The 14,723-nt window shown below is 39.1% G+C and overlaps 1 protein-coding gene across 1 annotated transcript in view; it reads left to right on the top strand.

The window, feature by feature from the left end:
• TRPM6 (transient receptor potential cation channel subfamily M member 6) overlaps window positions 1-14,723 on the top strand; it is a 73,770-nt gene that overhangs the window by 29,425 nt on the left and 29,622 nt on the right. Inside the window, exons 9-14 of the mRNA XM_049795470.1 lie at window positions 1,181-1,355; window positions 2,711-2,834; window positions 5,159-5,231; window positions 5,352-5,452; window positions 11,885-12,019; window positions 12,543-12,596. Coding sequence (XP_049651427.1) covers window positions 1,181-1,355; window positions 2,711-2,834; window positions 5,159-5,231; window positions 5,352-5,452; window positions 11,885-12,019; window positions 12,543-12,596 — 662 coding nt within the window. The remainder of the gene's footprint in view (window positions 1-1,180; window positions 1,356-2,710; window positions 2,835-5,158; window positions 5,232-5,351; window positions 5,453-11,884; window positions 12,020-12,542; window positions 12,597-14,723) is intronic.

Genomic DNA, 14,723 nt, shown 5'->3' with positions numbered 1-14,723 from the left:
AAAGTTATTAATTGCATGTGTCTTGCACTTGAATATCAGGAAAATGAAAAGGACAGCATTTTTATAAAGCATTATGTGTTTGGGCTAACTTGCATTTTGGTTTCTTAGTTGTAGAGACATTTAAATGACTCAGGTTATTTAGTAAATATTGCATTTGCTCACTTTGTAGTTTTGCATGGTCTCTGTATCAGCACTAGATAGTTTCCCAGCATTTTTCTAGGTGGAAAAATTGTCACATTCAGTGGAATTCAAATCCTTCTTCCCCTGTTCATTACTTTTGTCCTCATCACTCTTCTATATTGCAGACCTGTGACCTCCTCAGGTACAGAAACAAAGACTGGTTGCGAAAGGAATACCTTCAGCCAATGTTTGTTTGTCAGATTATGTATCTTCCATTGCTTGTCTGTACAATGACTAATATACAGCATAGAAATGATGAATGAATTATTTATTATGTAGACAAGTATTTATTTTTATGCACTATATTGTATAAATTATTTGGGGAAGTTCACTCTTACCTAGTGATTTAAATCTTCCAGTATGTTAAAAAGACATTAGGGTTATGATGTTGAATCCTTGTTTCCTTTATCTGCTCACATTTCAGTATTTACAAACTTTGAAACGTACCCAATTTTTAACATGTTCATATTTAGAGCTTCTTATTCATCCTCCTATATATTTTCTTACTATGAGTTTTTGCGGGTCAGACTTTCAGTTGTTTTTCCATTTCTATTGCATCTTATTTGAAATTTATTTCTGATTATTAAAAAAACCAACCTGCTTGCTGTAAAGCTTGAGAAAATCTGTAAAGAAGCGCCTGATTACTTTTCTATGTGTGTAGGTAAACAAATGGATATTGACCAAATTTCAAACGCCATCAATGTACTTGCATGTGAGAGCTATTGTAAAGGGCAGAGGGATATTCTGAAGGATGTTTCTTCCTTCCAATGCTAGGGCTACTTACAATTTCATCAGGAGTTTTTCTTGGTCTTTTTGATCTGGTTGCAGAAGTTCCGTGAAAGTCTTAAAAAGTGTAAGTCAAATTAGAGATGGTGAAGGCATGGTTTCCTCTCCATTGAACTATGTATGAGACTTCTTCAGGAGTATTTATTTACAAGATGTTCTGATTTTTGGTGTGACCGAGACCTGTTTGTAACCAGTTAGGTGTGTTTTGAAACAGGAATGGGCCAAGGTGTACCCATAGTTGGGTTGGTGGTGGAAGGAGGCCCCAACGTGATCCTAATGGTGTGGGAGTACGTGAGGGCCAGCCCAGCTGTCCCCGTGGTGGTCTATGAGGGCACTGGCAGAGCTGCAGATATCCTGGCTTTTACCCACAAACACACGGGTGATGCAGGGTGAGTAGTGGCATAATGCTCCTCCTCCTTGGTCTGCTGTATTGGGAGGGACCTGAAATAGCCTGTCTCAAAAATACTGAGATAATTTCTAATGCTTCTAGTAATGACCTCGCCATTGTCTTTTGCTGGATTTTACTTCTGTGAAGTGAGAGCAGAATTTCTTCCTTTCCTGCCTCAAACTAGTGCTGAAAGAATTATTCTGCCAAATTTACTGTGGCTTTTTTGAAGAGGAAAAAGAAACTGCATCTAGCTATCTTGAGTTATTATAATGTTTCTCACCTTTCCTGAGGGACATTGCTGGGTGACTCCAGGGTGCCTGCTTGGGTTTTGACTCAATCCTTTCTCCTGCCATGAGTATTCTGTAAATGGCCTTGGGTTTGGGTTGCACAAAGCTTTTGAGACTAGGGCTGGGTTTTGTACCTGTAGGACCCTCAGACTGGGTTAGGAGGAGGACTAAGGTTCCTTGGCTTTGGCTTTGGTTTACCCGGTAGTAACCAAGATTTATCATCCTCATCTAGCTCTTTATGTCACCTACAGTGCAGCCTCAGCTGCAGACTCTGTTAAACCTACCTTGATGAAAATTTTATGTCCAAACTGGAATTAAAAAAAAAAAAAAAAAAAAATATTTGTATAGCCAATTAATATTTCTGTGAAGGTTTTTCAAAGTCAAAAGTGCTTTTTAAATAAAAAATCAAATTTATAAAGGTGGCCTGGGTTCTTTCCAATTAAAAACATGAACAATTTAATAAACTTTATATCGTGATTGTTTATTTATTTTCTTTTCTAAATATTATTTTGGGAGGGTGGTATTTTTCCCTAGTGTGTTGTATTGAGAACTTTTTTCTTCACTTGCTTCTTCTTCCATTTTTTCCTTAAAAAAAATAATCCTACCATTTCAAAAGAAAAGTAAAATATAGACGGAAAGGTTAACAGAAAGATAAATGAGAGGAAAAAAGATGGGAGGGGTATGAAGCCTGATGAACAAATAATGAGGAATTTAATTTTATCCCTGTATGATTATTGAAAAAAAGAAAAAGCTTGCTAAACTTTTAGTGATTTTTAGCTTTATATTCACAGCCAATCCTTTGAAAATTGTTACCTTTTTCATCTGTTCTATTACCAATAGTATATATGTATGGTCAGAACTAATGCATGTGTGAATAATAATTTATGTTATGGGATGCCTTTGCTTTGTTTTGTTGAAAGAAGGCAGGAATAAAGAGAAAAGTACAAATAAAAGAGATTTCTTATATGTCTCTGCTTAGCACAAGTTTTGTCTTTTGCTGAGGTGTCATTTGGGCTGGTAAGAAGTAGCTAAAGATATACGTATTCTTGCTTGTATATCTGTTTTTCAGGGAGCTGCTCCCTCAAGTGAAGGAGGAGGTCTTAGTGATGATTCAAAACACATTTAGCTTGGGACAGAAACAGTCCAGTCATCTCTTTCACATTTTGATGGAATGCATGGAGCACAGAGAGTCCGTGAGTGAGGTTCATGCTCTGAGTTTAGAACATCTTCATTAGCTGTTACCCTTTTTGCTCCTTCTGTGGTGGGTTGGCATGGGCACAGCACTTGTAGAAGTAATGGTGTTGTAATATAAAGTTAACACAAAGGTGTCTGTGCTAATTTATATATTGAGTAGCTCCACAGAACCTTTTTAGTTAACTTCTCAAGTCTCAGTGGTTGCTTATGAAATGACAGCCTTTCTAATTTTAGTAAAAGGCCAGACATCTTTATTTTCACAGGAAAGATCAAGTAATTCCTACTTTTTTTCTTCTCTGTCTTATTTTTAGTTTAGAAAAGTTTCCATCCATTCTTCTACTTATAACACAATTGTGCTAGAACTTGTTGAGTATTGAAATGTACTTTTGAAATGTGCTGGCATGTTTAGCAGCTGAGGTGCTCATTTGTGAGTACAATCATAGAATCACAGAATGTTTTGGGTTGGAAGGGACCATAAAGATAATCTAGTTCCAACTCCCCTGCCATGGGCAGGGACACCTTCCACTAGACCAGGTTGCTCAAAGCCCCATCCACCCTGGCCTTGAACACTTCCAGGGATGGGGTATTACAACTTCTCTGGGTGACCTGTTCCAGTGCCTCAACACCCTTACAGTGAAGAACTTCTTCCTTACATCTAATGTAAATCTACCCCATTTCTGTTTAAAGGCGTTACCCCTCATCCTATTGCTGCAGTCCCTGATAAACAGTCCCTCCCCATCTTCGCTGTAGACCCCCTTTAGGTACAGGAAGGCTGCTGTGAGGTGTCCCCGGAGCCTTCTCTTCTCCATGCTGAACAACCCCAACTGTCTCAGCCTGACTTCATAGGAGAGGTGCTCCAGCCCTCTGATCGTCTTTGTGGCCCTTCTCTGGACTCACTCCAACAGGTCCATGTCCTTCTTATGTTGGGGGCCCCAGAGCTGGACACAGTACTCCAGGTGGGGTCTCACCAGAGCAGAGTAGAGGGGGAGAATCACCTCCCTCGACCTGCTGGTCACACTTCTTTTGATGCAGCCCAGGATGCAGTTGGCTTTCTGGGCTGCAAGTGCACATTGCTGGGTCATGTTGAGCTTCTTGCCAACCGACACCCCCAAGCCCCTCTCCTCAAGGCTGCTCTCAATCCACTCATTGCCCAGCCTGTATCCCTGTTTGGGATTGCCCTGACCAAGGTGCAGGACCTTACACCTGGCCTTGTTGAACTTCATGATGTTTGCACGGGGCCACGTCTCAAGCCTGTCAAGGTCCCTCCAGATGGCATCCCTTCCCTCTGGAGTATCAACCGCACCACTCAGCTTGGTGTCATCTGCAAACTTGCTGAGGTTCCACTCAATCCCACTGCCCATGTCCCCAAAAAAGATGTTAAATAATCCTGGTACCAGCACCAACCCCTGAGGGACACCACTCATCAATGGTCTCCACCCAGACATTGAGCCATTGACCACAGTTCTTTGAGTGTGACCATCCAGCCAATTCCTTTTGCACCAGGTGGTCCACCTGTCGAATCCATGTCTCTCCATTTTAGAGACAAAGATGTTGTGCAGGACAGTATCAAATGTTATGCACAAGTCCAGGCAGATGATGTCAGTTGCTCTTCCCTTATCCACCAATGCTATAGCCCCGTCATAGAAGGCCACCCAACTTGTCAGGCACAATTTGCCCTTAGTGAAGCCATGTTGGCTGTCACCAATCACCTCCTTATTTTCCATGTGCCTTAGCATAATTTTCAGGAGGATCTGCTCCATGATCTTGCCAGGCACAAAGGTAAGACTGACTGGCCTGTAGTTCCCTGGGTCTTCCTTTTCTCCCCTTTTAAAAATGGGGGTTATGTTTTCCCTTTTCCAGTCACTGGGAACTTCACCAGTCTGCCATGACTTCTCAAATATGATGAAGTACCAAGTATTTGTTATGGGAGTAATGACTATTGTAGCAATGATCACTAAGAGGGAAACTACCCAATATGTTTTTATTATTTTTTGTTTTACTTTATTTGTCTGTTTTTTAGTTGAAAACTGAGTAGATATTAACCATGTTGCATTTTTGCATTTCTCAGCTTTAAATGCTAATCAGAAGGAAAAAGAGTCAAGTTATTAAGCAGTAGGTTGATTCCAGTTTGCCTGGGATGCCATTGTATTAAAAAGCAAAATGGTACATTTTCTGTCTGAAACAAAGGAAAATCATGTCTGGGCCTTTGCCATTGTTTGTGTTGAAATGTGTATGATTTAATCTACCACAGCCCTTTCCAAGAAGCAATAACTACAGACATCTCTGCCTCAGCTCAAATAGTGTACTTCTGCAATTCTAACAGATAACCATATTTGATGCGGAGTCAGAAGATCAGCAGGACATTGATTTGGCAATTCTGACTGCACTCTTGAAAGGTACCTATCTAAAAGCATGATCTGTTTTCAGCTGACATACAGTTCCATTGGTTTACCTTTTCAAAGCAAAGGAGTAACATCAATGTGTGAAAACTGCTAGGTCGTTTACTTGTTTCCTAGGTACAAATATGTCTGCTTCAGATCAGCTAGATTTGGCGTTGGCCTGGAACCGGCTAGATATTGCCAAGAAACACATACTAGTTTATGGACAACACTGGAAGGTAATATTACCTTTTATTTTTCACAGTCGTTTTATACTTTATTATGATGACTAATTTTCCATGATTTGCATTTGTCAAGCTTTAATTAAGGAATAGTTTGATGCTTGGAGTCAGTATTCTGCAGTAATCATCTTTGGTTTTGGAGAGGCATTGTTCTTAAAATTGTGAAGTATTCAACTGCAGAGTGCATCAGATGGAAAATCACATTTGTTTCCCCAGAGAAAAGGTGATACCTATAATTCCTGTAGTTTTTGCTGCTAGCTTTTCCAAGTAGTTTCAGTGGTCCTTCTGGATCTGTATTCCTCAAGCCTGTGTTGACAGTCATCAGTGGTCGAGGATATTTCATTGTAGCCCAGAGTACTCTTTTGCCAAAGGACTAAACTCGAAATGAGTGTTGCCTCTGTTTTCCCAGTTTTAAACAGAAATACAGAAATCACGGTCCTTTATGGTGTTACCAGGTAAAATAAAGTAGAATTAACTGTGGTAATGTGGCATCATGGCATTATTTCAGATATTGTTTCTTAGGAATAGCTGCAGTCAAGGCAAGCCATGATTTAGACCCACATTAACTGTATGCTTGTGAAAGAACATACAGTAGCAATTGAATCAGTCCTATAATTGTGTTTTTCAAGTTTTCAGATGTAATCCAGTATTTAAGTATAACCCTCCCTAAGTGAGGGATTTTTAGAGATCATAAATATAAAACTGTATGTGCCTCAACACATGCTATTTCTGTTTGTTATAAGAGTAAATATTTTCTTCAAGAAATTTTTTCTAATGCTTCCAAAATTTTTTGCTTCCAAGAATTACAAGGTTGATTTTTCCAATCCTGAGACCTTTTCTTCTTTACAATGTAAATTTTGGAAAAGGGACAGTGGGTATATTTTTTTTGAGTGACCTCAGCTGGTTGTTTGACACAACAAGAAAGCTGAATTTATTGATCACCAATCTGTATTTTCCTGTGGTGTATAAGGCTGAATACATGGAGGACTATGCCTGAGATGTCTACAATTAGACATCCATGAATTAAAGGATTTTGTTATTGTTGTTGCCTCTTTGGGCTCAGTTCACTATCTGTGCAGTGCAGATGATCATGTCATGTTCTTGCACAAAACTTGGTAAAAATAAATGGTGTTGAGTGCCGACTGAAAGGCAAAGAAGGAAATTGCTGGTTTCATTTTCAGGATTTGAACAGTGTGTGAATAATAACGGATGTATCAAGCCTGGAACAATGATGTTAGAACAAAGTGTTGAATAACTCCCTGCTAAGAAAGCATCATTCACTCTATAAACTCAATAATACTATGCCCTCTGGGGAAACATAGTGTATGATTGAGCAATGAATAACTGTACCATTATTCATGGTGATCAATTAGCTGATAACTTTTGAGTGTTTGACTTTATACCCATAACAGTATTTCTGTCCAACAGACTTTTGTTTTTATGGAATATAGAAAAGATTTCTGTACACAAAATGACGTGTATATATTTTTGCCTTTATGATTATTTTTTTTATGATACTCTGTTACATTTTAACTCTGAGGACAATTTATTTTTCCCAATGTCTTCTTTCATTGTATTATAGCACATATTTTTTTTATTTGTGTTTATTTAGTTTTTTGTCTTCAACAACTCTGCTGTGAACTCTTGATGAGCTTTATTGAAGTACATCTGTGTAAGATATTAAAGAAAGGGGGACACCATCTATCTTACTGCTTCAAATGCTATAATATTTGAGTAAGAGAAAAGCATTATGTTTTTGCCATTTTTATCATTGAAGACATATGTTGGCAAGGCCTGTAAGTCTGCATAATTCCTTCGCATTTCTGTTAGAGGTATGGCAGGTGAAACTTGCTTTGACTGGTGAATTAGTATAAATGATATAATAATAAAATCATAGGTTCATAGAATAGAATAATAGAATCATTTAGGTTGGAAAAGACCTTTAAGATCATTGAGTCCAACCATAAACCTAACACTGCCGAGTCCACCACTAAACCATGTCACTAAGTGCCACATCTACACATCTTTTAAATACCTTCAGGGATGGTCACTCAACCACTTCCCTGGGCAGCCTGTTACAGTGCTTGACAATCCTTTCAGTGAAGACATTTTTCCTAATATCCAATCTAAACCTCCCCTGGCACAATTTGAGGTTGTTTCCTGTTGTCCTATCGCTTGTTTCTTGGGAGAAGCGACCAGCACCCACCTTGCTACAAACCCCTTTCAGGTAGTTGTAGAGATCGATAAGGTCTCCCCTCAGCCTCCTTTTCTCCACACTAAACAACCCCAGTTCCCTCAGCCGCTCCTCGTAGACTTCTTCTCTAGATGCTTCACTAGCTTTGTTGCTCTTTGAACACACTCCAGCACCTCAATGTCTTTCCTGTAGTGAGGGGCTCAAAACTGAACACAGTGCTCGAGGTGCGGCCTCACCAGTGCTGAGTACAGGGGCATGATGACTTTCCTAGTCCTGCTGGCTGCACTATTTCTGATACTATATACATATACAGGCTGCTATTGGCCTTCTTGGCCACCTGGGCACACTGCTGGCTCATGTTCAGCTGGCCCCCAGGTCCTTTTCCTCCAGGCAGCTTTCCAGCCACTCTTCCCCAAGCCTGTAGCATTGCATGGGGTTGTTGTGACCCAAGTGCAGGACCCGACACTTGGCCTTGTTGAACCTCATACAGTTGGCCTTTGCCCATCAATCCAGCCTGTCTGGATCCCTCTGTAGAGCCTTCCTACCCTCAAGCAGATCAATACTCCCACCCAGCTTGGTGTTTGCAGGCTTACTGAGGGTGCACTTGATCCCGTCATCCAGATCATTGATAAAGATATTAAACGCAACTGGGCCCAATACTGAGCCCTGGGGAACACCACTTGTGACCGGCTGCCAGCTGAATTTAACTCCATTCAATCACAATTCTTTGGGCCTGGCCATGCAGTCAGTTTTTTACCCAGTGAAGGGTATGTGCGTCCAAGCCATGAGCAGCCAGTTTCTCCAGGAGAATGCTGTGGGAAACAGTGTCAAAGGCTTTACTAAATAGAGAGATCTTAAACTGAGAATGATAAATTTCAGTGGCTGTTTGCTACCTGATATTTTCATCTGATGCCTTCTGTTCCTTGGTGAATGGAAGACTCAAGGAAGACCTTATTCCTCCCTACAGTTCCCTGTAAGGAGGTTGTAACAAGGTGGGTGTTGGTCGCTTCTCCCAAGTAACAAGCCATAGAACAAGAGGAAATGGCCTCAAGTTGTGCCAGGAGAGGTTTAGATTGGATATTAGGAAAAATGTCTTCACTGAAAGGATTGTCAAGCACTGTAACAGGCTGTCCAGGGAAGTGGTTGAGTGACCATACCTGGAGATGTTTAAAAGATGTGTGGATGTGGTGCTTAGGGATGTGGTTTAGTGGCGGTCTAGGCAGTGTTAGGTTTACAGTTGGAGTTGATGATCTTAAAGGTCTATTCCAACCTAAATGATTCTGTGATTCTATGTGTATGGGAAGTAACAAATAACATTATCCTAGTCCCCTCCTCTTTGACACAGAAGATTTTAAAGAACTGTCGCATAGTCCCCCCACTTCACTCCTGGCTTTCCCAATTACCTGTGATTATCTGTTCAGTTTTTCCGTATTTCTGACATTCTTTTCTGCTCTTCTGTGTACTTTTTTAGGTGTCAGTCATCTTCTGGGATAGGCAGACTAGCACTGTACCCAGTATTCAAGATATGGAGTTCTTCATTGAGATATTTAGTGAAATACAAACATTTTATAGATTATTCTGTACTCATCTAAGTATAAATCCTAGTAGTCTGTATGCCTTTTTTATGTGTTTCCAACTTACATCCAATTACATTCATGCTTTCAGAAGATACATCTACTAACATTTTTTCTGAATTATTTCAAGACTGACATGTGGGTAGGGTTGTTTCCCAAATGCATGTTATTTCACATTTACTAATATTGAATTTTACCTGCTTTTTTGGCTGGTTAGCCCATATTATGAGATTTTTCTGTACCTCCTTCCAATCAGTTTTATTATGATGAGTATTTCTGTATCATCAGCAAGTGTTGTCAAGTCAGTATTCAATATGTCGGATTTTCTTGGTCTCCTACCACCATTAATAATCTTTTTCCCTACCATTTGATCAGTTATCAAACAATTGGAGGACCTTTTGCCTTGTGCAGCTTAATTTGTTTAGAAGTCCTTCAAGAAAGCCATCATCAAAAGCTTTTGTGGAGATACAAGCATACTTTATCAATAGGACAGCCTTATCCTCATTGTCCCTGCTAATATTCTGGTAGAGTTCTGATTTTATTCTACAAAATAGCCACCTTGCTTCCTCTTACTCTGCTGTATTTACCTATATTGCTATTTATTATTGTAATTTCATTATATTTGTCCTTACAAAGTTCTAACTGTATTGTTATGCCATACTTTAACAACTTGCAGACTCCTTTATCTTTTTTAACAATTGTTATATTTTCTACCATCTTCCGTTCTGCTGTTAAAGGGGCTGATTTCAGCTACACTTCAGTACCCTGGGAACTCTTAAGTTGGAAACCACCTGGTCCTGACAATTTGCTACCACTTTACGGATGACTTCTATAATCTTTTCTACTGACACTTCAATTTGACACAGTTCCTCAGATTTGTCTACCATAAAGAATAGCTTTGATGTAGGACCATTCCTAACATGTTCTGTGGTGAGCAGTGAGGCAATGAATTAATTTACCATTTCTGCAATAGCCTTATCTCCTTGCATATTTATTTTATACCTGGATCATCCTCTGGCCTTACAGATTCACTGGCAGTCCCCCTACTCTCACTCCTCTGCTTCTGTTTGAAAAAGATCTATGTACCAGTTCATATCTATTTCAGTGCAATTGTTCAGCACCATTTTGAATGAAAAGTCATTGTCAGATAATGAGTATGTTCTCCCCTTCAAGTAAGATGTAAAGAGCTCGTAATAAACAAGCCTTACATCTCTTGCTGCTTCTCCAAGCAAAAATTAGAATGACATATATTCCTGGAAGTTTTTCTTTTGACTAAGCAGGAAAAAAATCTGAAATAACACTATTTTCTTCATGCCTTGTAAAGAAGAAAAAATAATAATAATAAAAAAAAAATGCACAGGTGCAGTTTTAAAGTTTGCTTTTGACTTAGTTGCTTTCTTGATTAAAGATGAGTACCCCTCTGACTGTCAGGGTCTACAGTTTGTGCATGGTTATTGTGGTTGTGTGTTGAAATTCTGAATTAGATATTTAAGCAGCAATTTTTAGGCAATTTTCCATGTAGTCTTAGTATTTTTCTGTCTATTTAAGTCTTTTAAGGAAATATGCACAATTATGCACAGATTGTGGCCATTTCTTTCTAGAAGTCTGGTCCTCAAATTTCAGAAGGTAGAGATTGTAACCAGCTCTGTGTTTCTGCTTAAATGTCAGCTCAGTCTCAAACAGACTTTACAACAATAAATGTCATTTTAGTAATTACCAGATAGCTGTATAAACCTCTTTAGACACACTGCTGGCACGAGGAATGACTGCACGAGGAAATTTAATACAAGAATGGTCACTTTGAGATATTTCTGGAAGAAACACCAATAATTCAGGAACAGTACACAAGTTTTCTTTTCACATGGGACAATTCTGTAACATTTATTGGTCGTCTTTTAATATCACTTCCGCCAAACATAAATACGTACATGGAACGACTAACTTCAAGTGCCAAGTTAGCACTAGTACCTGCCCCATTTGTGTGCCAGAATCCTCACTCTGCTTACCCCCATGTGTTTTCCGTGCTTATGTGTTCTGTAGAAATTCTTTATATGGATTTATATGAACCTCATATGTCCAACTCCTTTGCTATTTTGCATGTAGATATTCTGCTGAGCTCTGTGCAAGTGCCATGAGTAGAGTGCTTTCACCATTTGGACACTGTTGTAGGTAGAGCTCTGCTTCGTGGTGTCTTTGAGAGAGTGTATCCTAATGCAGATTCTCTGTCATATTTGAAAAGAAGTCTGCTTTAAAGAACTTCAAGTTCTATAGAGAGATCTTGAAATACAGTACCTTGAAATGGCTTTTGTCATATGTAAAAAATGAAAGGCTTCCCTCCACCCCCTGCATTATCATACATTAGCTTCTGAAGTGAATTAAAGAGTAGGGAATGTATTATCAGAGTCTGGTTGTAAAGTTAGATTTGTAGAAGTCTCTACATACGTTGGGTTTATGGAGACTCAGTTTTACTCCCCCTCTCTGTTGGATTTTTTACACAGATGCTTCCTCCAGCATATTTTTCTTTTGTACTGTGCACTTAAAGTATACGGAAAGGCAAATCATTGTGGTAAAGAGATCCCTAGCTGTTCAGGAGTGTTTTATTTATTTCCAAAAGAAGTTAATAATTTTCTAAGCTTTTCCTTCATCTCTGTCCTTCTGGAGGTTGGTGCATTGGAACAGGCAATGCTGGATGCTTTAGTGATGGACCGTGTGGATTTTGTGAAGCTGTTAATAGAGCATGGAGTGAACATGCACCGTTTTCTTACCATATCTCGTTTGGAAGAACTCTACAATACAGTGAGTATTTGAAATCCCAGTGTACAACTTTAGGTAAGAATTCTGTTTTGCTTAAGAGATTTGATAGTTAGGCCAAATTTTTATGAAGGATTTTTGAAAAAAATTGAAAATTAACAGATTTTTATAATTTTTGTGTGTCATATTGGATTTTTGGATTGGTGTCACAGCTTTTTATTTTCAATTCATTGACATGAACCAGGCTCAGTACTTACCTGAAGCTTATGAGAAATGTGTTCTGATTTTAGTCTGGTATGTGATACATGTTTATCTTGCTGAAAATTATATGTTGTTAAACCAAAGTGATACCAACTTCTTTCTAGAATATGTCAAGAGTTAAGATAGTAGAGATATTGGAGATCAGTGTTGAAATGTTTTTGAAGAGGTTTGTGGGGAGAGTTTGAGTGGGGAGAGTTTGAATCATAGTAGCTTATGCCAACTATCTTCTAGCTGCTTTCTTTTACTATACAGATTTTCTAAGGTAGGTTGACATGTTTGTTTACTGTCTTCTCTTTTCACACCACAGAAACAAGGACCATCAAATCTACTTTTGCATCACCTAGTTCGAGATGTGAAACAGGTAATAGATATAGAAAAGGCTGGGGAGCAAAAATGGTAGTTTAGAACTTCAGTGTCCACTGGTGCATTGCTGTTAGGTAATACAGGGGAATTTTAGGAGTAGAAGTGATGGGTTCGTTACTACTCTTCTATATCTACTAAGTGGTTTTATCTTCATCCCACTGATCCCCCTAAGCAATTAACTAGCATACTACTACTGAGTGCTCCCAAGGGTCCTGTACCTTAGTTTCAAAGCCAAGCAGTTTGTGTAGATCAGACTCTCTTTCTCAAGGTACTAAAGTGACATTATGAAGTGATAGTACAAAAGACTTAGTAATTAGTGCAGTAATTATGCTTATTGCTTTAAGGTTTTCTTTTTTTCCCCAAAGCTAAAAAAGTCTTTCCTTGTTGAGCAGTAACAAAAAGATACTGTGACAAGATATAATATTATTTTAATGTGCTGCGGTGCCTAGGAGAACAGAAGGTGGCAGTGGATGACTACTTCATGGAGCACTGGCTCTGTTAGTAGTTTAGTGGCAGCCTTGTTATTTAGCTACACAGTTAATTTATTTCGTGTTTCTGTTATCTATTGTACCTCGCAGCACTGCTTAGCCAGGAAGGGATGAGCTGTTCTTTCTGCGTTTATTCTCCACTTCAGGAGATGCCTAGATCCAAAACTAGATTAATTTGCTGTTTCTTTCTAGGGTATGAATGCTAAGATAAAATAAAATGGTAAGTCTGACTGTTTGCAGAGTTTTGTGGTCTCAAGTAGTGGGATTTCTGGTATTATTTTCTTATTGTGGGTGACTTTCATGTCAATCCCATTGATGGTTCTTAGATAGGTGTAGGGTATTCTGGTCTCCATAGCAAGCTATTGTTTGTGTGTTCCCATACTGATGGACATATTTGAGGTCTAATTTATGTGACAGATCTGGAAGAACTCAGTGTTGAAAATATATTGGACTTTTCCAGGCTGAGAAATCTGCCTTTCTCGCTGATACTGAAGTGATTTGCTCCTTGGTGTGACCCCTCTCCTAAAACACATGGCCTGGTTACATCTCAGGACACTGGGAGAACTCAGGGTGTGATCTAAAGGGAAGCTTTTGACACTTGGAATGGAATAGTAGAATTTAGGTAGAAAATGGGTGCACAATTTCAAAACTTTATACACCATTGGTTAGGCTAAACTCACTTCGGGACCTGCAAACAGGTCTAAATGTTGAAAAGCCTTTTTCACCTGAGCTTCTGTAAGTATGTGTAAGTGCTCTGTGAATGAGTTGTGCAGTTGCAGTCTTATGAAATATGGTAACACAGTAGCTAGGACAGTCACCAGAGTGATGTGACCATGGATTTCTGAATATTTTCTCAATTAGTGTGACCAGCTTTGCTGCTGGTACATTTGAATGGAGATACACTGCAGTCTGCCCTCATAAAATATGCTTTTTAGTACAGAGAAGTATCTACAAGTATAGGTAGTCAGAAACACTTGCCTGACTCTCAATGACAGAGCTGGCAAGCTCTATCCTGTGAGACATGCTTTTGCCCCAGAGTGCTCAGCTTGTTGGTGCCTTCTGTTCCCCAGGGCTGGGTGACCTTACCTGGCTGTACTTACCTTACCTGTACTGTACACTAAAGTCTGTTGAAAAAAACCTCAGTCTACTGAGTTAAATGACTTTTCACAGTCTGAAAGGCATACACCACTAGGAATACTTAGTGCCTCTGTTGCCATCTATGTGCAAGCCCATTTTTCACTTCAAAGATTTGTAGTTTAAGGTTTTACCAATAATCTTTAAAATCTGCATGGAAAATAATCTGTTCTTCAGAGAATTTTTCACAAATCCTGTGTCTTGGAAGGACAGTGGAGGTAAATTGGGAAGCAGTGGTGCTTTAAACAGAAGCAGTGAGAAACTCGGAAGGTACCATTGCTGTCCTAGTTGTCATGACAGCCTTGACCCTCTACAAGAGATTACCAGTCTCCAGGAATTACTCTACAACATTAAATACATGCTTCATCCACTTCTTCATTTTTAATTAATGAACTAGTTTAATGAGCAAATCATACCATGCTAGTTTTCTCTTGTTATGAGAAGAAGATTTTTATCAGTCTCTCTGGCTGTTGGTGATTAACCTGAAGAAACATTACCCCCAC

This window comes from Accipiter gentilis, chromosome Z (genome assembly GCF_929443795.1).
Source record: "Accipiter gentilis chromosome Z, bAccGen1.1, whole genome shotgun sequence".
NCBI classification, from domain to species: Eukaryota; Metazoa; Chordata; class Aves; order Accipitriformes; family Accipitridae; genus Astur; species Astur gentilis.
This window is presented reverse-complemented; position numbering and strand designations above follow the sequence as displayed.